The sequence below is a fragment of the Staurois parvus genome, unplaced genomic scaffold, assembly GCF_062004578.1.
Source record: "Staurois parvus isolate SC_StPar_1 unplaced genomic scaffold, SC_StPar_1.0 ptg000205l, whole genome shotgun sequence".
NCBI classification, from domain to species: Eukaryota; Metazoa; Chordata; class Amphibia; order Anura; family Ranidae; genus Staurois; species Staurois parvus.
This window is the reverse complement of record NW_028318001.1, coordinates 882,196-903,047: the sequence shown is the minus strand read 5'-3', so window position 1 is coordinate 903,047 and position 20,852 is coordinate 882,196. Positions and strand designations below refer to the sequence as shown.

At 42.7% G+C, this 20,852-nt stretch overlaps 1 protein-coding gene across 1 annotated transcript in view; it reads left to right on the top strand.

Moving 5' to 3' along the window:
* PRKDC (protein kinase, DNA-activated, catalytic subunit) overlaps positions 1-20,852 on the top strand; it is a 378,101-nt gene that overhangs the window by 307,557 nt on the left and 49,692 nt on the right. The window contains exons 78-83 of the mRNA XM_089678402.1: positions 13,039-13,106; positions 17,612-17,832; positions 17,940-18,032; positions 19,331-19,417; positions 19,716-19,787; positions 20,337-20,538. Coding sequence (XP_089534528.1) covers positions 13,039-13,106; positions 17,612-17,832; positions 17,940-18,032; positions 19,331-19,417; positions 19,716-19,787; positions 20,337-20,538 — 743 coding nt within the window. The remainder of the gene's footprint in view (positions 1-13,038; positions 13,107-17,611; positions 17,833-17,939; positions 18,033-19,330; positions 19,418-19,715; positions 19,788-20,336; positions 20,539-20,852) is intronic.

Here is a 20,852-nt window from a genome sequence, read left to right as displayed (position 1 = left end):
CAGCCAACGTGCAGTCAGTTTCAATCTCCTGGCAGATGAGCAGTGGCCTTTTACAAATTGGCCAGACTTGATGCCACAGGGCCCAATTTCCCATCCTGCTTTGCAGTCACTGGCTTGGCTGTTTTGACTCGGTCATTACTAGTTTAGTTTGGTGTTGTCTGTTTTACAGATTTCCCTTTTTGAGCCTGAGACTTTTCATTGTCTCTTCTTATGTGGAAGTTTGCATTTTTGCATTTACTTGTAGGGTGTTGGCAGATAGCCTTCCTGGTCCTTCACCAAAATAATTTTTGCCCAAGTTGCTTTCCTAGTTCCACCTGAACATGAAACAGGCAAAAGTCCTGGGCGTCCTGTTGGTGCAGAGGTCTTTGTTATCAGAGGTGTCAAGTCTATTGATGAGCATCCTGAAATTTCAGATGATTTGGCTGTCCTTGAGACATTGGACTGTCCAGCTGGGAGATCTGATCCAGATTCATTCAGACAAAGCCACGGTGGTGGCATACATCAACTGTCAGGCAGGAGCTAGATGTATTGGTGTGGCAAGAGAGGCAGATCAGATTCTTGCCTGGGCAGAACTTTGCTTTCCCAATTTGTCAACCAGTTAGATGCTAGCTTAGACAATTGTCAGGCAAACTTTCTCACCCGGTAACATCTGGACTCAGGGAAGTGGACCCTACACCCAGAGGTGTTCTAGGACCTATATGTCAAGTGCAGGATGCTGGATGTGGATCTCCTTGTCTCCAGATTCAACTATAAACTTCACAGTTTTTCTCCAGGTACAGAGATCCATAGTGGAAGGAATGGATGCTCCGGTGGCTCCATGCGACCAGTACACCCTGATCTGTGCTTTCTTCCCCTGAAGCTTTTTTGCTTGTCTGCTTTGTATAGTCCAGATGGAGTGCACCCCTATGATTCTCATTGCTCTGGACTGGGCCGGGTGGATGTGGTATGCTGACCTGGTAAAACACACAGTGGATGCTCTGTGGGCTCTACCAGATCATCGTGATATTTTGCTTAGAGATTCCTCTGATGCTATAGGCTAGGAAGGCTACTTCTGCAAGGTCTTTCATCTGACTTACTACATTTGATGTGAGTTTTGGGGCTTCAGTCCCAAGGTTCAGACAGCATTTGGCTCTTAGCACTATAAGGGCCAAGTTTCCACCCTTTCTTTCTTGTTTCAATGACCTTTGGCCTCTCATTCTTTGATTAGAACCTTTGCACAGGGAGCTTCCCATGTAGCTTCCTCTGATCATTGCCCTGTGAATCCATGGATCTGAATCTAGTTCTCTCTGAACTTCAGAAACTGCCATTAGAACCCATTAGAGACAGTCCTCCACTTTCACCCACAAGGTGATATCCTTGTAGCGATTGCCTCTAAAAGGTGAATGTATGAAATGGCAGCCTTAGCATGTATAGAACCATTTCTGGTTGTTGAGGTCCAGGACTTCCTTCTTGCCTAAGGTAGTCTCAGCCTTTCACCTCAGTCAGGACGTTTGTTCTCCCATTCCTCTGTCCAGAAATGAGAGATTTCCCTCCGATGTCTGGATGTGGTTCAGGCACAGAAAGTCTCTCTCATCCACTGCTTCCCTTAGGAAGACTGATTTCCACTTTGTAATGTCACATAAGGGTGCTCTGGCTTCTCATGCCACCATCTATGTGGCACAGGCAGAACATCATCCAAGTTTTTGGTCCCAAGGATTGAGCTTCACTCCTTGTCATGTTGTACCCACAAAGTAGATCTATGAGTGCTGCTTGGTGTTTTTGACATCAAGGAGCTTTGAGCATAAGGTTTTTTAGGTGGCTTTCTGCTGTGGGCAGCCCCCGGTTATCTGTTGTTTTTTTTTCTTGGGCCTGTTAATGTTTTGTTACTCACCACTTAGTTGAGCCACTTTTGAGCATCTCAAAGGTGAAAGATTCCATTGTCCCCCAATGAACAAACAAGTAAATAGGATTTTTGTACTCAATATAAAAACCGGTATTATCCTGGGCTGAATTATCTTTCTTTTCTGTGTCCAATCTTCTTGTAAGTGGCAGTATAACTCAAAGGTGAAAGTCTCTAAGTGTATAAAAAAGCATCAAAGAAATTAATGATTTTTCACATCAGCCCTGATTTCTTCAGTAAAATAATGTATGTTCTTTTTTTAAAGGATAAGTTCACCTTTGTAACTAGTTACATGTTAAACCCGTATTTAGGGTGTAACATGTTACAGTACAACACCTGCCCACACAGCCACATTATTCATTCACAGTTTCCGGATCAGCAGATCACAAATACAATATCAGGATTATGCAGACTGTCAGCGTAGCTGTGTGCCCATACCTCCAAAATGGGCAGGCAGTTACTTCAGTCCAGGTAGCTCAATGGACTACAAGAGCACTCACCTGGGCCCTCACAGTTCATCGAGAACTAAAAGCCGTTAGCTGCAAAGGCTACTGGTACATGTAGGCATTCATTCCCAGCACTCTTTTGAATTGTGACAGCAGGTGCAGGGAGAAGATCCTTGGCCAACTATCACAGGGAGGGGGGAGAGCTGCAGGAGTGGGAACATGTTACATGTTCCACCCTAAAAACTTGGTGGAACATGTAACATGTTCCCAAAGGTGAATATATCCTTTTCAAAACTTTTCTTGTTTTTCTTTCACAAATTTTATTTTAGTTTTTAACACAGAAAATGACTAACACAGAAAATGACTAACATACAATAAACACAGAACCAGTAGAGACACGTTAGCCGATAGAAAAACAATGTTTTTTCCCCTGATATAGAGTAAACAATCAAGAAGTCAGTCAGGAGGGACTGTTTAGGAACCAAACCATGAAGTATGTATTCGACAGAGAATAAATAGATTGAGGGTAAGGAAACTTATACACAGTCTAGGAGCTAAGAAATGGCTTCTGTGATAACCCGTAAGTTGGTGAGCAGCCCAAAGGGATACAGGTACATAACATATCCCAAAAAATTGTTAGAAGACCAGACGGATCCCCTAAAACAGAGTTTTAAAAGAGAGCCAACTGCAGTGTAGTAACGTTAAACGGCTTTATTGAGATCAATATAGATAAGGCCAAATGGCCAACAATCCTCCATTTACCATTAAAATAAGGTAAGATAACGTTATCTCCTTAAAATCCAAGCCCGGGTCACGCTCATACACTCACAAACGCTATAAACAACCATCTGTCTGTAAAGAGCAAAATTCAGTGAGTCAATCTCCAGAGCCACATTTAGTGGGTGCCAAAAACACAGTAACAAACTGTGATGGGCTACCCAGTCAACAGACACATAAGGGTGAGGTTAGTGACTGGATTGTAGAGAGTAGGTCCACTGTGTAAATATTAGCATAATCATAATCAACTTGTGTCATATCTTCTGACATGCAAATTCACATCTGGGTAATTGGAACTAAGCTGGAACCCTTGTTCGGTTAATATAGGAAGTCCAGAACCGCAAACATCTGCAATATAGATATACCCTTGTAGAGGATATGGTTGTACACTGAAAGAAGGCAGGTTTAAAGGGCTTACTAACTAAGCATATTATATTATAGTGGATGCGCTAGTTAGATAGCGCAGATGTATCCAAAGGATGCCTGCACAGAATTAAACAGACCTGAGGGGCACACACAGTAGTGTAAACAACAGAAGGCTAATGGCAGTTCGTGCAACAAGTATAGATCAATACATCCCTTGTGGGTGAGGCCAGTAGCCGTCAGATTGAGATAATGTTGATTTACTGCACATACAGCAGCAACCGCCACATAAATTGTGTCCGCAGGCTCTCACCACTCCACACACTGTTGTTGCTCTCCTCGGTAGTGTCCAAACCTCCACTTGGGGAATAAAGCAGAGTGAGACAAAGTATCTTTCTGGACTAAGCCGAAGGTCTGCGGTCTCTAAATACCAACCAGGTCAGATGGAATGTCTTCTTGTTGATGACGCTCAGAACGCAAATCATAGGTTATTGAGCAGAGGTAGCGTGGAAGTAACCTCCCTCCACAATCTTAGCGTCGGGCAGATACAGATGTCACCGACGGTGGGTGCGTGGCCCAAGACTGGCTGACGCTGCCTACGTCAATGCATTTCACCCACATGACCGTGAGCTTCGTCAGGACGAACATATCCCCCTAGGCTGTTTATATTTTGTATATATGAAACCAGGTGGATCAACCTGACCACCAAAGACATGAAAGAAGTAGTAGAGGTGGAAAAAGCATAAAGAAGGAAGACAGCAGGAAGGTATGTCCTCAAAGACGATCTATCGCCCTCAATAAGTGGGACCCTTAAGTGATGAGAGAGTTATTGACTTCTTGTGCCCATTTCTCCCAAATACCCTCAAACAGTTTAACCTTATCAACCAGAATAGTCTTTTCCTAGAGCATTATCCAAGTGATTTTCCGCTTTGTGGCTGTGAGAGAGACAAAAGGTTGTTTCCATGCACAATCAATAGTCTGTTTTGCTTCCAGGAGGATAAAGAAAATTATTCTGTTTGTTTTTGGGGATGTGAACCACCAGTTTGTTTTTGGGGACGTTGAGTAGAGCGAACTGTGGGTTCTATGGTGCAGCACAGCCTGTAACTTTGCGGATCAGGTACAAAACCTAATTCCAGAAAATTCTAATCCTGGGGCAGGGCCACCAAGTGTGAAGCATAGAACCCAGAAGCTCACATCCCTGAAAACATAGAGGGGAGGTCAAAGGAAGAGCCTTGGCAAGATGCGTAGGAACTAAATACCATCTAGTTATAAGCTTCAAACTTCTATCAAAGAAATGTTGATGAACCTTGATAATAAAAACGTGCCCCTGACCATCGAAGCACTTTTTCCGCCTCTGTTGTCAGAACTAGGTTCAGAGCTAATCACGCCAAGTCTAGTTCAGCTAGGGAGTCCTGCTTAGGGTTACATTTATGTTGTAGACTAATACATTTAAATACCCCTTCCAGTCTAAGCCGATCTGCTTGATGTTCTTTCTTAATTGGGAGGTCATTTGGATCAGTTTACCCCTAATGACAACTTTATGTGCTGCCCATAGAGTCTCCGTAGAAGTCCCTTCAATGTTATTAAAAAGAAAGTATTCCCGCAAAGCCCCTTCAATCTATACCTTTCTCACAGGATCGCTATGTAAGGATTTGTTTAGTCTCCAGTGGAGTGGGCCCCCTAGGACCTGCTGCACGGTGCATATCAATCAACACCATGGAGTGGTCAGACCACGCCATGTTTCTGATGGAAACTTTAGAGATCAAAGGGATCTTGGGGGCTGGAGTAAAGATATGATCAATCCTAGCAAAGGTTTTATGTGGACAGGAGAAGGGAGTATAATCCCTGGTTGTGAGGTCCAGTTCACACCAAATATCAATGTCCCTGTGAGTGAAGAAGCTTAGCCATAGTCAGGTTTTGTTTAGGAGGTCTTAATCGAGGAACTGAATGTTGTGATTTATCAAGGCTTTGGTCTAGAGGGATATTGGAGACTCTGCCATAAATGACAGTCCCTTCAGCATGGGGGGGGCGAGGGCGCGCAACATACAGGCAAAAAAAGGAGCTTGACCTTGATTCGGGGCTTAGTAGGAGATAAAGATAAACAGAGTGCCTTCTATGGTGCCTTTAAGGAGAAGGTAGCGACCCTCCGGGTCTTTAATTTCTAATGTAAGGGTGAAGGAGACCATTTTGGAAAATAGAATGTCCACGCCTGTAATCTTACCCTCTGCGTTGCCCTAATAAAAGGCCGGAAATATAGGGTCTATAAATAAAGGGATATAACTTCTAAGAAAATGTGTCTCCTGTAGGAAGAGAATGTTAATTTTTTTGGGAGTAGTAGTATTGAAATGCTTTACATTTCTTCAAGGGTGAGTTTAAGCCCTGTGTGTTATGGGTTACAATTCTTAAAAATGAGGTCTGTGAGTTATTGTTAGCCATGGTGCAGGGAGTAGAGGGGCACTATCAATGTATAGTCACTCACCGAGCAGACCCCAAAGCAATAATCAGGAAATTTCTTACTCCTGGGTCCCGGGCCAGGGCACCAATAGGTAGCGATGGAGGACGTCCAACCTGATATAAAAAAAAGAATAGTTATCGAAAAGCATAAAGGAGGTAGAAGAAAGGGAAAGAACAAAGAGAAGATAAACATCCCAAAACCCCTCTCGTGGACAGGAATAGAACTCCCTTATTCTGTCCAGTATCCCCAAGCATACAGTGTCCCCCCGATAGGGTGACGAAGACCTGCTTCATGTGAACACGGTTTTCAAACCCATGAAGCAGGCGGGGGAGCATGGCTACCGCTCCGGCCTAGACACTGTCCCCTGACAAACATAACTGCCCTAGGCTAGAAAAATTAAGAAACTGATCAGGATAGAACTAGTAGCAGAGAACATAAACTTTTGTAAACTTCAGTAATCGTACAGGTAGGCCCTCTTGCTAATAAAGATATAAACACATATTAACTTTGTGCAAATATAAAGTTTTAATGCACCCTAAAGATTTCAAATCGGCATCCTCTAGAACGCAGAGAGGACCAAGGAGAACATCCATAAAGGGAGTTAAGTGAGACCAGAGTTGTTTCTGAACACAGGAATCAAAGTAGTGTTTCATCAGGTGGGATGCCAAATGGGACTTTCTTCAATCAAGGGGGGCGAGAGTCCCTGGATTTCTTGGTATGAAACTTTTGGTTAACAGGCTGGACTGTGAGGGCCACTTGGAGGCTTCGGCATTCTTGCGAGATGTAGAGCTCAGTGGGGTTTGCGAGATGATGCCCAGCTGAAGAAGCACAGATTCGCTTTCCTAGAATGAGGAGTATTGCTTGTTCAGGTGCAGAACATGTAAGCGGAATGGAAAGACACACCAGTATTTAAAAGCTTTTTATAACATCGCCAACAGGAGAGGTTCAAGTGATCTACTTCTTTCAATGGTGGTAGGAAATATATCCGCAAAGATCTGGATAGGATGTCCCTGGAAGGATGAGGATTCAGCAGAATGAGAAAGCTTCATAATGTCTTCCTTCACTGAATAAAAGTGTGGTTTGACAATCCCTGGGAAGTCCGTCTGCCCTGGGAGGCTGCAAGGCCCTGTGGGCCCTATCCTATTCCAGTCGGTGCTCAGGTGCATTAGGTAATAAATCCTTAAAGGCATGGACCACAGACGGCACGTCTTTGAAAGATTCCGGAAGGCCTCTAATCCTAAAGTTGTAAAGTTGCGAGACCTATTCTCAAGGTCATCAATTTTAGCAAGAGGCCCCTTCCTGTTGATCTTGCAACTCCTGTATACAGAAGGTATTTTGATTAGCCTGGGAAACCGTTAAATCCAGTTTCTGTTCACGTACTTCAATATGGAAGCCTAAATTTTGTAGGTCTGCCTTTATATCTTTGGTGATCTGCGCCACTGTGTAAGATAGGCCATGGTCTAAAAGCTCTGAAAACTTATTAAACATGAGTGGTGTCCACATAATGTCCTACTGGGAGTTGTTGCCCAGCCAGCAGGGTAATAGGGCTGGAGGGAGTATCTGGTAATAATGGCGGGTAGCGTGTGCCCAAAGTGCATTCCAGGAAGGATTCAGTGGAGGCTGAGAATGGTGCAGAGAATGGAGGAGTACTCACATGCGGACCTCCACCAATGTGTGGGGATTGCGGAAGGGAGTCATCATCCGCAATGGAGACCTCACTAGCTTGTGGTGCGGCCGTCATCTTGGGAGAAGCATTCTCCGGGCCACAAGCTCCTAGTTGACGGGAAAGGGTTATCCGGGCCGTGCCTCTGGGCTTACCCCAGTCCCGGTATGCTCTTCGGAAGGGGATGTGCTGTGTATAGCAACCACAGCTAGACAGAACCGGCCTGAGTGGGACGGAGCTCCTGAACTGAGCAGCCATCATGGGAGCCTCCGCATATGCACTTCCTGATCAATTTTTTTTTTCTGCCAACAGAGGCTTATAGCATACTTAATTTTCTCCTGTTGCTCACTCTCTACAGCGAAAAGCTCAAAGACTACTTAGGTGGCAGACAAGTCAGAGGCTTTATCGGTTGTAGGTTCTCCTGATCCTACGGGTTTAGAGATGCAACTTAAGACTCATTCCCTGCTCCCGTTTGCCTCCAAGCTTCTCGAGCACCTTGTTCACAACCGTATGAACTGCTACCTCACCGACAACAACCTTCTTGATCCCCGACAGTCTGGTTTCAGCCCACAACATTCCACAGAAACTGCCCTACTAAAACTCACTAATGACCTACTAACTGCTAAAACCAACGGCCATTACTCCATACTCATACTCCTTGACCTTTCCGCTGCCTTTGACACAGTCAACCACCCGCTCCTCCTCAGTAAACTCCACTCCATCGGCCTCCGTGACTCTGCTCTCTCCTGGTTCTCCTCTTACCTTTCTCAGCGCACTTTCAGTGTCACATACAACTCCTCCTCCTCTGCTCCGCTTCCTCTTTCTGTTGGGGTACCCCAAGGTTCTGTTCTTGGTCCCCTCCTATTCTCTCTCTATACTTCCTCCCTGGGCCAACTGATAACCTCCCATGGCTTCCAATACCACCTCTATGATGATGACACCCAGATCTATCTCTCCACTCCCCAGCTCACCCCCTCAATCTCCTCACCTATCACAAATCTACTAAGTGACATATCAGCATGGATGTCACATCACTACCTTAAACTCAATCTTTCAAAAACTGAGCTTGTAATATTTCCTCCTCCCCGATCCCCCACTCACGACTTTACCATTAAGATCAACAGCACAACCATTGGTCCTTCCCCTCGTGCCAGGGTGCTAGGCATAATCCTACACTCTGACCTCTCCTTTGGGCCCCACATCCACTCACTGGCTAAATCCTGCCGCCTCAACCTCCGGAACATTTCCAAAATCCACCCCTTCCTGACCAATGACACCACAAAACAACTTATCCACGCCTTGGTTATATCCCGCCTCGATTACTGCAACTCCCTCCTTACTGGTCTACCATTACACAGGTTATCCCCCCTTCAGTCTATTATGAATGCTGCTGCTAGACTCATACACCTTACCAACCGATCAGGGACTGCTGCCCCTCTCTGCCAATCCCTCCACTGACTTCCATTAACCCAACGTATAAAATTCAAAATACTAACCACAGCTTACAAAGCCATCCACAACACTGCCCCTAGCTACATCACCAGCCTCATCCACAAATACCGCCCAAATCGCCCACTCCGCTCCTCCCATGATATCCTCCTCTGTAGCTCCCTCATCACCTTCTCCAGAGCCTCTCCCATCCTCTGGAACTCCCTACCACAGCATGTCCGGTCAGCCCCCACCCTGTCTGCCTTTAGGCGATCTTTGAAAACTCACTTCTTCAGGGAAGCCTACCCCACCTCCACCAGATCATCCCCCGCAGCTATCACCTTATGTATCACCTCCCCCTTCCTTTAGATTGTAAGCTCCACGAGCAGGGCCCTCCTATTCCTTCTGTACTGAAATGTATTGTAATTGTACTGTCTCCCTTATATTGTAAAGCGCTGCGCAAACTTTGGCGCTATATAAATCCTGTATAATAATAATATCTGCTACTTGGCTGTGCTGTTGTCCATGTTCCTAGGATGGACCGTTCTTAGGGTTTTTCCCTCTACTTCAGCCCTTCTCATTGGTACGGGGTCTCTGGCCTATGCTGGAGCTGCAGACCCTGTCTGTCTTTGTTCAGAGCTATGTATTTCCACTGGATTCTTCCAAGTTCTTTCTTGGCCTTACCAGGGAAACCTCTGGCCTCTATGGATATTTAAGATGTTTTCTTGCATTTTTTTCTTTCCTTTCCATCACCTCATCTCCTTATCACTGCTGTGGGACTCCCACATTTCTTCACACTGTATGGGTTCAGTGATTTATAGGCCCTCTTATTCGCTATACTCTGTCTCCAGGACATTCCCGTTGTGCGATATCTGGATGACTTCCTATTTGGGGGGCGACCAGTTTTCATGGGTTGTCTTGATGATCTGATGTGAACTATGCAGGACTTGTCTGCACTGGATCCAACTCTTCACTCACCATGTCTTGGGTTTTTTCCTAGATGAAGTTCCAGCCCACATTTTTCCTTCCCATGTGGAATTAATTTTTTTCCACTCCTAGCCTCGATCTCTGGTCAGTCATCCTGGTGCTTCTGTAAGAGAGCTCCAGCATAATGTTAGCCTCCTTTGTGGCAATCTCTATGGTTGATTCAAGTCTGGTCTTTCTCTGAATTTTACCTTCAAGGGACCATATATGGCAGGTTGCCTCATATGCTAATGACCAGGTTATCTGGACCTGTAAATCTGTAGCTGGGATGCTTCTTGTTCCCACTCTTGACAGATTTTAGTGATGGATACCAGTCTGACAGGCTTGGGAGGGGTTGGAGGATAGGAACAATAGCGTTACAATGTTCATAGTGGTAACGGTGTTTGTCTTTGGCAGGATTCCTTTTTCAAGCTTTGTCCATGTTTCACACCCTGGGAGCGGAAGGTTGGCATACTGGTTCATCTGCTGTCCTGATTCTGGTTTGGGAAATGGGGCCTGCACTCAGAGATATTCCAGGTTCTGTGTCACTGATGGACTTTCCAGTTCCCAGTTTTTAGGGGCTCTGCGTGTTTTTGTTTTGAAGGCCATGGCTCCTTTGGAGGAAGTACTGAAGTGCTCTGTTTGCTTTGTGGGATCAACATTACCTGTTGTTTACCTTTTTTTTTTAATTCATCTGCTTTGCAGTTTCAGTACAGAAGGGCATTCCAGGGTTGTGCCTGCTCCTGTTGGAGGCAGACAAATACTGTGGCCTATTCTGATTCTTGGCAGTTGCTCTGTGGGTTTCTCTGAACTGCTTGGATCATCAGTCCTAGGACTGATGCCTTCCTGTTTAGGTGACTGCCCTTAACGGTGGGTGATGGGTCTTGAGAGGCAGATGTCTAGTTTGAGTTTTTCCTCATTGTTTTAACCACTTCAAGTCCAGACACTTTTACCCCCTTCCTGTCCAGGCCAATTTTCAGCTTTACAGTGCTATCACACTTTGAATGACAATTGCACGGTCATGCAACATTGTATCCATATGAAATTTTTAGCATTTTTTTTTAGACAAAGCTTTATTTTGGTTGTATTTATTCACCACTGGGATTTTTTATTTTTTTTTTTGCTATATAAATGAAAAAGTCCAAAAATTTTTTAAAAAAAGTGTTTTTCTTGTAAAATTTTGCAAATAAATGATATTTCATCATGAATCTTGCCCAACATTTATTCAGTTATCTTTTTAGTAAAAAAAAAAATAACCCAAATTAGTTTATAACCAAAAATTATAATTTTTAAAAACATTTTTTTTTCCTACATACGGTCACCCTAAACAGTGACACTGTACTACTTGTGGAGGGTGATGAAGTTTTTTTTTTTTTTAACACGGATTGCTTTTACACCCATGAAGGCTGTAAAAACAATCATTTCTCCTTCTCTCTGGCTGCATTCTTGCAGCCATTGAGAACAACTGTGTGAGCTGTGATTGGTCACAGCTTGTCACATGGTACAAGGCTGTTGTGAATAGCCTTGTACCATGTGACCTCTGTGATCATTCACAGATTTCACACGTAGTAAGCAATGATGTCAGAAGTGACATCTTGCTTACTACTCTGCATGTGATCACTGATTGGCCAATCAAAGATCACATGATCGGGACCTCACACAAAGGTCCCGTACGACGATCGGTGTTCCACTGTGTCCGAAGGACACAGCAGGCACAGGATCGCGGTGCTGCGCGCTTCCAGGGAGCATGCACAGTCCAAAATGATGGGCGCCGTTTTTGAACGGCAACCCGCCCCTGGGCTGCCACCGTCCAGCCGTTTATATACAGTGGCCGTACGGCAAGTGGTTAAGGTGGGAGGTGTTCTACTGCTGGGTTTGCAAGGCATGTTCCATCACTCCAGGTAAACCAGTATGGACTGGTTTGGCTGATGCCCCTTATTCCTTAGGACTTTTTGTTCCAGGTATCTCCTAGGTAACTTCCTGTTTATCTGCATCAGTTCTGGGATGTTCTGGATAGTTTGGTATTTTCTTCTTTTGCTTTTCTACAGTTACCTTCCCTGTTGCCTTTATCTCTGTGAGGTATGTTTTTACAGGCTGGCAGCATTATTCTGTGGTGCATTACTGGTCCTTTGCAGAAATGGGGTGGCCTTGATTCTCACCCTTTTTGTGTGTTGGTCTTCTACCTCCTTCTCTGATTCCTGTGCATCATATAGATATTTTTCTTCACTGTATGGAGTTTGTTTGTGCAGAGTGGGTCTCTTGGCAGCTTTGCCATCTGTTTGACTGTCTAGCATTCCCATACTTCCTAATGGGGACCTTGAGGTCATCTATCCTGCAGTAGCTGGCCTTTTGAAAGTGGTCCCTTCTCCTGTTTGCTAACCATGAGTCTTGTGGACAGTAATTTTGAACTGTTCCTGCTTAGGGAGTTGTCTACTTTTTCCCACCCCTCAATAGATACTGCTTTGTAACGTCCTATTGGTCAGCGATCAAGATCTCCACGTTTTGTTTTTTTTTTGTTTGTTTTAGTTTGTTTTTTTTGTACTCACCTGCCCCTCTAGTTGTGCTCTCTGTGACCAATTGCTATGTGTACTGCTTTGTATCAACTGAGCTGCCTGTAGCAGACTGGGGCCACCGTCAGGAGCTTGGTTGTGCTTTGTTTTTGTGCCTATTGTCATATTCCTGAGGTTGGCAGAGATTAAGATCTTTGCTGTGTCTTTCAGTGAACTCAGAGTAAAAGATTTTATGATGTGTACAAAGAATCACATTTTTTCATACTCACCATAAAATGTTTCTCTGGGTACATTGAAGAACACCTCTTCCTTTACTTTTATGCTAACATTTTCTATTTGGACTGGTGCAACTGAGCAGGTAGAAGGGGTTATAGTCTCAAGGGGACTGGCCTTCAGTTGTCTATGTGTATGTAGTGTCTGTTTTTCCTGTAGGCAGCAGTATAGGCCTATAAAGTCTTGTATTATCATGGACTACAAGAAAAAGATTATTATGGTCAGTGCAAAAAAACTATTTTTACTGACAATACTTTTTTCTTTTTCACAATGTCTCGTAGGCCAGTATAATGGAAGAAGCAAACCTTTGCCTGAGTATCATGTAAAGATTTCTGGATTTGATGAAAGGGTATGTGTTCTATTCATGTGTATCTCTCAGTTTAGGCATATTAAAATGATATGAATATCACGGCAGCATCTGGTGGTAACTGCTTAAGGGATTATTTACACTTGATTTGAACACAAATTAAAGCGCCTACCTCTTTAACATGCTTTTGTGATGTGTTTGAATCATCTGTGATGCTGTTTTCAAGCTTTAATGAAGCTCGGCATATGCACTGTGTGTGTTGATTTTCTGTTTGTTAGTACCCTCATTCAGCAGATCCCCTGCTTAGTAGTACCCCCAGCTCTGTTGATGCCCCACTCGGTAATTATCCTCAGCTCTGCTGATCCTCCGCTCAGTAGTAACCCACAGTTTTGCTGATCCCTTACTCAGTAGTAATCCCCAGCTCTGTTGATCCTTTGGTTTGCTGATCCCCCACCTCTCTCTGGTCCCTGCTCATCTCCTGCTATATTGCTCTTATGCAACACACCACATGTGACATTGCTAGTTTCTTCTTCTCTATTATGCCAGCTCTGATGATTCTTTGCCACTCAGTCCTCTCTCTCTGGTTCCTGCTCACATTCCGTTACAACATTCCCATGTTGCACACCTTGTGTGCTGTCTGCTAGTTGCTCCTTTACAGTCCAGACCCCACTCACCTTCATGCTGCTCCACACTGCACACCAGATGTGATTCCTGCACCAGACACTTCCATAATATATACATTAACCAGAGGTGACTGCTGATGAAGTCTTTCTGGTTTGCTTGTTGGTCTCCCAGTGCATCCTGGGATATCTCAAACTTGCAATACATTCAAAACAAAGTCAAGCTAAAGCTGAATAAAAGCCTTTCAAAAGCTGTAAGTGAGCTTTGTCATAGACTTCTATGGTGGCTTTGAAGCACCATGAAAGCGACACGGTATAACTTTTGAAGCAAACACAATGCGTAAACAGGACTGTAAACTAATCATTTTATTTAGTGATGGGCTTTGATTGGCATTCAGAATGCATTAAAAGATCATGTCCAATGCCACATTTTGAAGCAAGTGCAAACGAGCCCTGAAGCAAAGCTGTGATATGCCAAGTGTCATGCTTCATTGGTTGTGCCTTGTTGATTCTGAAAACTTCTCTGACTGGGTCTATCTGTCTGAAATCAATCGTCTTTAATATTGTAAAACAGCCACATTGTTCCTGGAAGCTAGAGACTATGTGATTTCTTACCTAGACTTCAAGTCTTATGAGGTGTCTTTGGGAGTAGTGTTTTTTTTTTTTAATTGGTATGCTGGAGATATATTAAATCTGATCTCCACCTTTACTGTCACTTTTGTTCATTTGGGTATAGCTGGCCTAAAAAATCTATTTTCTACACTAACAGGTGCTCCCCCATGGTGCACTGTATAAACTGTATGTAGCTACATACAGTGTACAACGCTGTGTTCCAGAAGTGAGATGGAAACTTCCATTCCCACATCCGGAATAAAATCGAGTTGGCCTGAGTGCTGCTTAACCATTTGTAGGAGATTGTATTGTCATCCGCCTGCCTCTCCGCCCCAGCCAATCGAAGAAAGCTTTATATTCATTCAGAGAATACAAAGTTGCCTGTGCATGGCTAAGCAGCGCTCAGCTCAAATCATTTTTGTTCCAGATGTGGGAAGGGAAGTTTCCATTCCACTGCCGGAACACAGTGGTGTATATGTTATGAAGCTGAGGCTACATACATCTTGAGAGCGATTTATTAAAAGTGGAAAGTACAAAGTCTGGTGCAGGTCTGCACAGAAACCAATCAACTTCCAGGTTATATTACCAAAGTCTAATTGAACAAGCTGAAGTTAGAAGCTGATTGGCTACCATGCACAGCTACACCAGATTCTGAGTACACTAGTTTTAGTAAATCTCCCCCATAATATGCAACCACAAAGAGTTAATATCCGCACTCTAAGTAGAGTACAGCACTACAATTCCAAATCAACACTTGTGCAACACTAGTGCAGTGATAATATCTCAAAACAATCATATAATAAAACTGTGCACTAAAATACACTCACCGGCCAGTTTATTAGGTACATCTTGCTAGTACCGGGTTGGACCTCCTTTTGCCTTCAGAACTGCCTTAATTCTTTGTGTCATAGATTCAACAAAGTGTTGGAAACATTCCTCAGATGTGTTGGAAACATTTTGGTCCATAGTGACATGATACCATCACACAGTTGCTGTAGATTTGTCAACTGCACATCCATGATGTGAATCTCCTGTTCCACCACATCCCAAAGGTGCTCTATTGTATTGAGATGTGGTGACTGTGGAGGCCATTGGAGTACTGTGAACTCATTGTCATGTTCAGGAAACCAGTTTGAGATGATTTGAGCTTTGTGACGTGGTGTATTATCCTGCTGGAAATAATCATGAAGGGATGCACACTGTAGTCATAAAGGGATGGACATGGTCAGCAACAATAATCCGGTAGAACGTGGCATTTAAACGACATTCAGTTGGTACTAAGGGGCCCAAACTGTGTGAAGAAACTATCTCCCACACCATTACACCACCAGCCTGAACTGTTGATACAAGGCAGGTTGGATCCATGCTTTCAGGTTGTTTACGCCAAATTCTGACCCTACCATCTAAATGTTGCAGCTGAAATCGAGACTCCTCAGACCAGGCAACATGTTTCCAATCTTTTATTGCCCAATTTTGGTGAACCTGTGCAAATTGTAGCCTCCGCTTCCTGTTCTTAGCTGACAGGAGTGGCACTCGGTGTGGTCTTCTGCTTCTGTAGCCCATCTGCTTCAAGGTTCAATGTGTTGTTGTAACAAGTGGTTACTTGAGTTACTGTTGCCTTTCTATCATCTAGAACCAGTCTGCCCAATCTCCTCTGACATCAACACAGCATTTTTGTCCACACAACTGCCGCTCACTTTTCTCTATTTCAGACTATTCTCTGTAAACCCTTGAGATGGTTGTGCGTGAAAATCCCAGTAAATCAACTGTTTTTGAAATACTCACACCAGCCTGTCTGGCACCAACAACCATGCCACGTTCAAAGTCACTTAAATCCCTTTTCTTCCCCATTCTGATCCTCGGTTTGAACTTCAGCAAGTCGTCTTCACCACATCTAAATGCATTGAGTTGCTGCCATGTGATTGGCTGATTAGCAATTTGTGTTACCAAGCAATTGAACAAGTGTACCTAATAAAGTGTAACAAGTAATCTGTGTCAAATATGCATCCACAGGCGCCAAAGAAGTCCCCTGTGCTGATATTAACTCTTCGTGGTTGTATCTGTTTCACTTACAGCACACTAAGGGCAATGTGGATTTAATATTAATATTATTCTTACATACACTTTATGCTGCATGCCCAGCGGCACACCTGTTAGTGGAGATAATAGTTTGCTTGGGACAGCTTTGCCCTAACAAATTGATTTAAATGACAGTAAAGGTCCAGAGCAGCTTTAAATTGTGTAATCAAAATAGAATGCTCTGTTAACAACTTGGCGCTGGCCAGACACATATATGCGGCTTCTCGGCGGGCGGGCGGGCCTTAACGCTGAGAGGCTGCATATGTGCACACCTAAAGATAAACAGAACTGTTCCTGGAGCGTCTGCCATGTGCTCTCCCAGCACAGTTACCAACGGCTAACAGAAAGCTACCAATCTCTACCTGCGATCGGGAGCCTTCCATTAATGTGAACGCTGTGACAGCCAATCACGGTGGTCACATGATTAGAAACCTCACCTAGTCTCCCGCCATCTGAAACCCCTTAAAGGATGGGGAGGTGCTGGTGCCAAGGGGTTAAGCCATGTGAAGTGTGAGATTTATTAATAGATACATTTTAAGGTACTGCTTCAGGAAGTATGACTGACACATCTCATGATAGAGGCTCCAATCACGTGTCTATTTTTCTTATGCAAAATGAAAGGACTTTAATGTGTGAAAAATGCATTTTGCACCAGTAAGTATTTTCACTGTTACATTGCTGGTTCGCCTTTTTGTACTGTACATGATGTGTTTTCTAAAAATGAATACATGTAGCATTTTGGGGTTTTACCCCAACAAAAAATCTCTGTTTTTGAGAGTGCCTTCACCACTTAGCATAACAAAAAAACAACCCTGCAAATTTAGAGTAAATTTAGGTAAGCACAGATTGAAACTCATGCAGTAATGTATAACAAAAGCAGACATTACTGCATGCATATAAAGTGCAAAAGGTCAAGGTGTGATGTTTACAGGACTCTGCATAGTATATTGGCATTCTATTACTCCATTTATTAGAATTTTATAATAATATAATATTATTGAAGGAATGGGCTAATTCAGCTTTGTTGTCATGGATAGGTGGAAGAGTTGCACAGTAAGGTAGGAGGGCACCAGATTGAAAATATCCACAGCACTGACCAATGTTTAGAATGTCCTGATTCCCTACAGTTGTACATACAGAACTGATCTGATTAAACAGATAAAACTGGTCCACATTAACATTTTTATTTGCCGTTAATGCTTTATGAAAGAATTACTCTTTTGATTTAAACGTAAGGTTAAAGTTATGAGTTCCATCAGAAAACCCAAGCGTATTGTTATCCGAGGAAATGATGAGCGGGATTACCCTTTTCTGGTGAAAGGTGGTGAAGACCTGCGCCAGGACCAGCGCATTGAGCAGCTATTTGATGTCATGAATATTATCCTCTCCCAGGATGCAGCTTGTAGCCAGAGATATATGCAGATAAAGACATACCAAGTGATACCCATGACCACACGGTAAGAGTTCCTGTCTTAGTTCATGAATTTTATGTGTTTAATTTCATGTATAAAAAATTATTTTGTTCAGCAGAAAAAACACTAATTGATCTTTCCCATTTCTTTAGAATTGGAATGATTGAGTGGCTGGAGAACACATGTACTTTAAAAGACTTCATTTTAGGAGCAATGACTGAAAATGAAAGGAAAAACTTAAATGGGTATTATTTTCTATTATGTTTGCTGTAAACCACCCTTTGTTTATAACACTGCTGTTTACTACTAAAGTGGTGTTTTTTATGCTTAACCACTTGCCCTCCAGAGGATTTCCCCCCCCTTCCTGACCAGGCCGTTTTTTCCAATACGGCACTGTGTTACTTTCACTGACAATTGTGTGGTCATGCAGCACTGCACCCAGATTAAATTTATGTCCTCTTTTTTCCCCACAAATGGAGCTTTCATTCAGTGTTATTTGATCCCCTCTGAAGCAAAAAAAGACCAAAAAGTTTGAAAAAAAACAATATTTTTGACTTTTTGCTATAAAACATATCCAGTAAAAAAAATTTAAAAATCAAATTTTGTCATAAATTTAGGCCAAAATGTATTTTGCTACATGTCTTTACTAAAAATAATCCCAATACGTGTAAATTTATTGTCTTACGTGAAAGTTATAGCATCTACAAATGGCAGTTTATATACTGGAATTTTTTTTTTTTTTAATACTAGTGATGGTAGCGATCAGCAACTTAAAGCGGGTCTACGGCGGGCATTCTGACACTGGGTGGGGACTGACTAACTGTCGCTGACATCCCCAGTGATACTAATACAGTGATCAGTGTTAATAAAAAGCACTGACACTGTACTAATGGCACTGGGCAGGAAGGGATTAACATCTGGGGCGATCAAAGGGTTAGCTGTGTGTGTTTTTTACTAGGGAGGCATGCTGCTTTGTATTGCTCTGCTATGCAGAGCAATACAAAGCAGCATGCTGGAGCTGACAGGGGAGAGATCTGCATTGTTTACATACAGACCTCTCCCTTGTCAGTAATACTCGGCGATCGCCGGGTGTTGGCAGGGAATCTCCGGCTCGAACTTGGTGATTGACAGCTGTAGCCGCCAATATATATACGTGATTTTGAGCAGCCATGCCGCGCTGTAGCAGTATTTGTGCTACAGGGCAGAGGGGAAGCGGTTAACAATGTAAAACTGTAATTGTAAAATAAAGCAATTCTGGAAAGATTTTGTAGACAAAAGTCTCTTGGTCAGTTTACTCTGTATTCAGCAAACATTCTATCCCTGCTGGGGATATTTCTTGTGAAATCCTGTTCATTGATACTGTAAAAAGGTGTGATGATTCTCCAAAAGGTGTGTGTTTAGAAATGAAAATCTGACTCTATGAAGCTGCTAAATGCTATTTAAAAAAAATAAATAAAAAATGTTTTGCATGGATTTGTATTTTAAGTCAATTATCTGCTAAAAATTTACTATTCCATTAACGCATGTTGTTATTTGACTGCAGAAAATATAGCCCAGACTTCCATTACAGAGCCTGGCTGGACAAAAAGGACAAAGTTGGGAACCCACTGCAACATCTTAATACGTACAAGTAAGTAAATAGATCATTACTATTTTAATACTGTATTTTTACATGTGAGCACATAATGTAAAGTTTTTTTGTAGCTGTGTTGTTAGATGTCTGTGTTTACTAAAAGGTTAGAAATAAAACATTGAATACCTCCAGGAGAGATATTTACACCTGCGACATCACTATTGTTGAATATAGTAAGACATCAATGTCGTTAATATCTCATTGCATTGGTATACATCTCTTTATTCCATTTATATGTTAATTATTACTTTATACTGGATTTGTGAAGTGATAGGTCCTAATTTTTGTATTACAGAAATGTTGATCGTTCCTCCACAGTGAAGTCTTTTAGAGAAAGAGAGAATCTTGTTCCTGGAGACCTTTTACGGTGAGTAAACTGTGCTTCAGCTACATCTTGGGTGGGTTATAAAGGTGTGTATTGTTCTCCCATACTGTGTTGAACTCTTACACGTTTGTTATAAAGCTTATGTACTGATAGGTTACACTAATGCTTGGTACACACGGGGAATTTTGCAATGTTAGTGTGGCAATCTCCTCCGCTGAACTATTGCATTATGACAGGAGGGACCTTGGCAGAACACACTGATCAGTGCTCGCATTGGCTGCAAGCGCTGATCAAATGCTGCATTTCCAGCATGCCTGTTTGATAAAAGTCAGTCCTTAAGACTGGCTTTTTGTCAGGCTGCTGTACACACAGGCTGAATGTCAGCTAGTTTCTGTTGAACTGGCCAATATTTGGCCTTGGTGTACCAGCCTTAAATAAGCATATAACTAATAGGTATTGCATAACAGTAATTGGATACACACACTAAAATAAAACAGACTATTGAAATGCAAACAAACATATTAGAAGAGGGGATAGATACATGTCATAGCAGGAATTCTATATAAAATGTCTTTACTTTTTGTATTCTAGGCGGGCATTTGTAAAAATGAGCACGACTCCTGAAGCTTTTCTCACTCTGCGGTCCCACTTTGCCCGTTCACATGCTTTGCTGTGCATCAGTCACTGGATAGTTGGCATAGGGGATCGGCACCTGAGCAATTTTATGGTCAATATGGAGACTGGGGGAATGATTGGCATTGACTTTGGTCATGCTTTTGGCACTGCTACTCAGGTAACAGAAAACATAAACTTTATATGCAGAACAGTGTTTAACGTCCAGTTGTATTTAGACTAGAACCTCTGGTGATGACCATTCTTTTCAGCAGCAGTTGTGTGACCACTAATTGCTATTTCTTTGTTCCTTCCTGTCTTCTGAGTGAATAGAAAGTGAATTAAAAAACTCAGCCAGAGCCTAGATATATATTATAATAACATTTTGGAACTGCCTATCAATGTATTAAACATTGAGTTCAAAATTTGCATTTGCAGGTGATTAAATGACAAAATTATAAAATTACAAAATAATACATATTTTAGCCTGACATT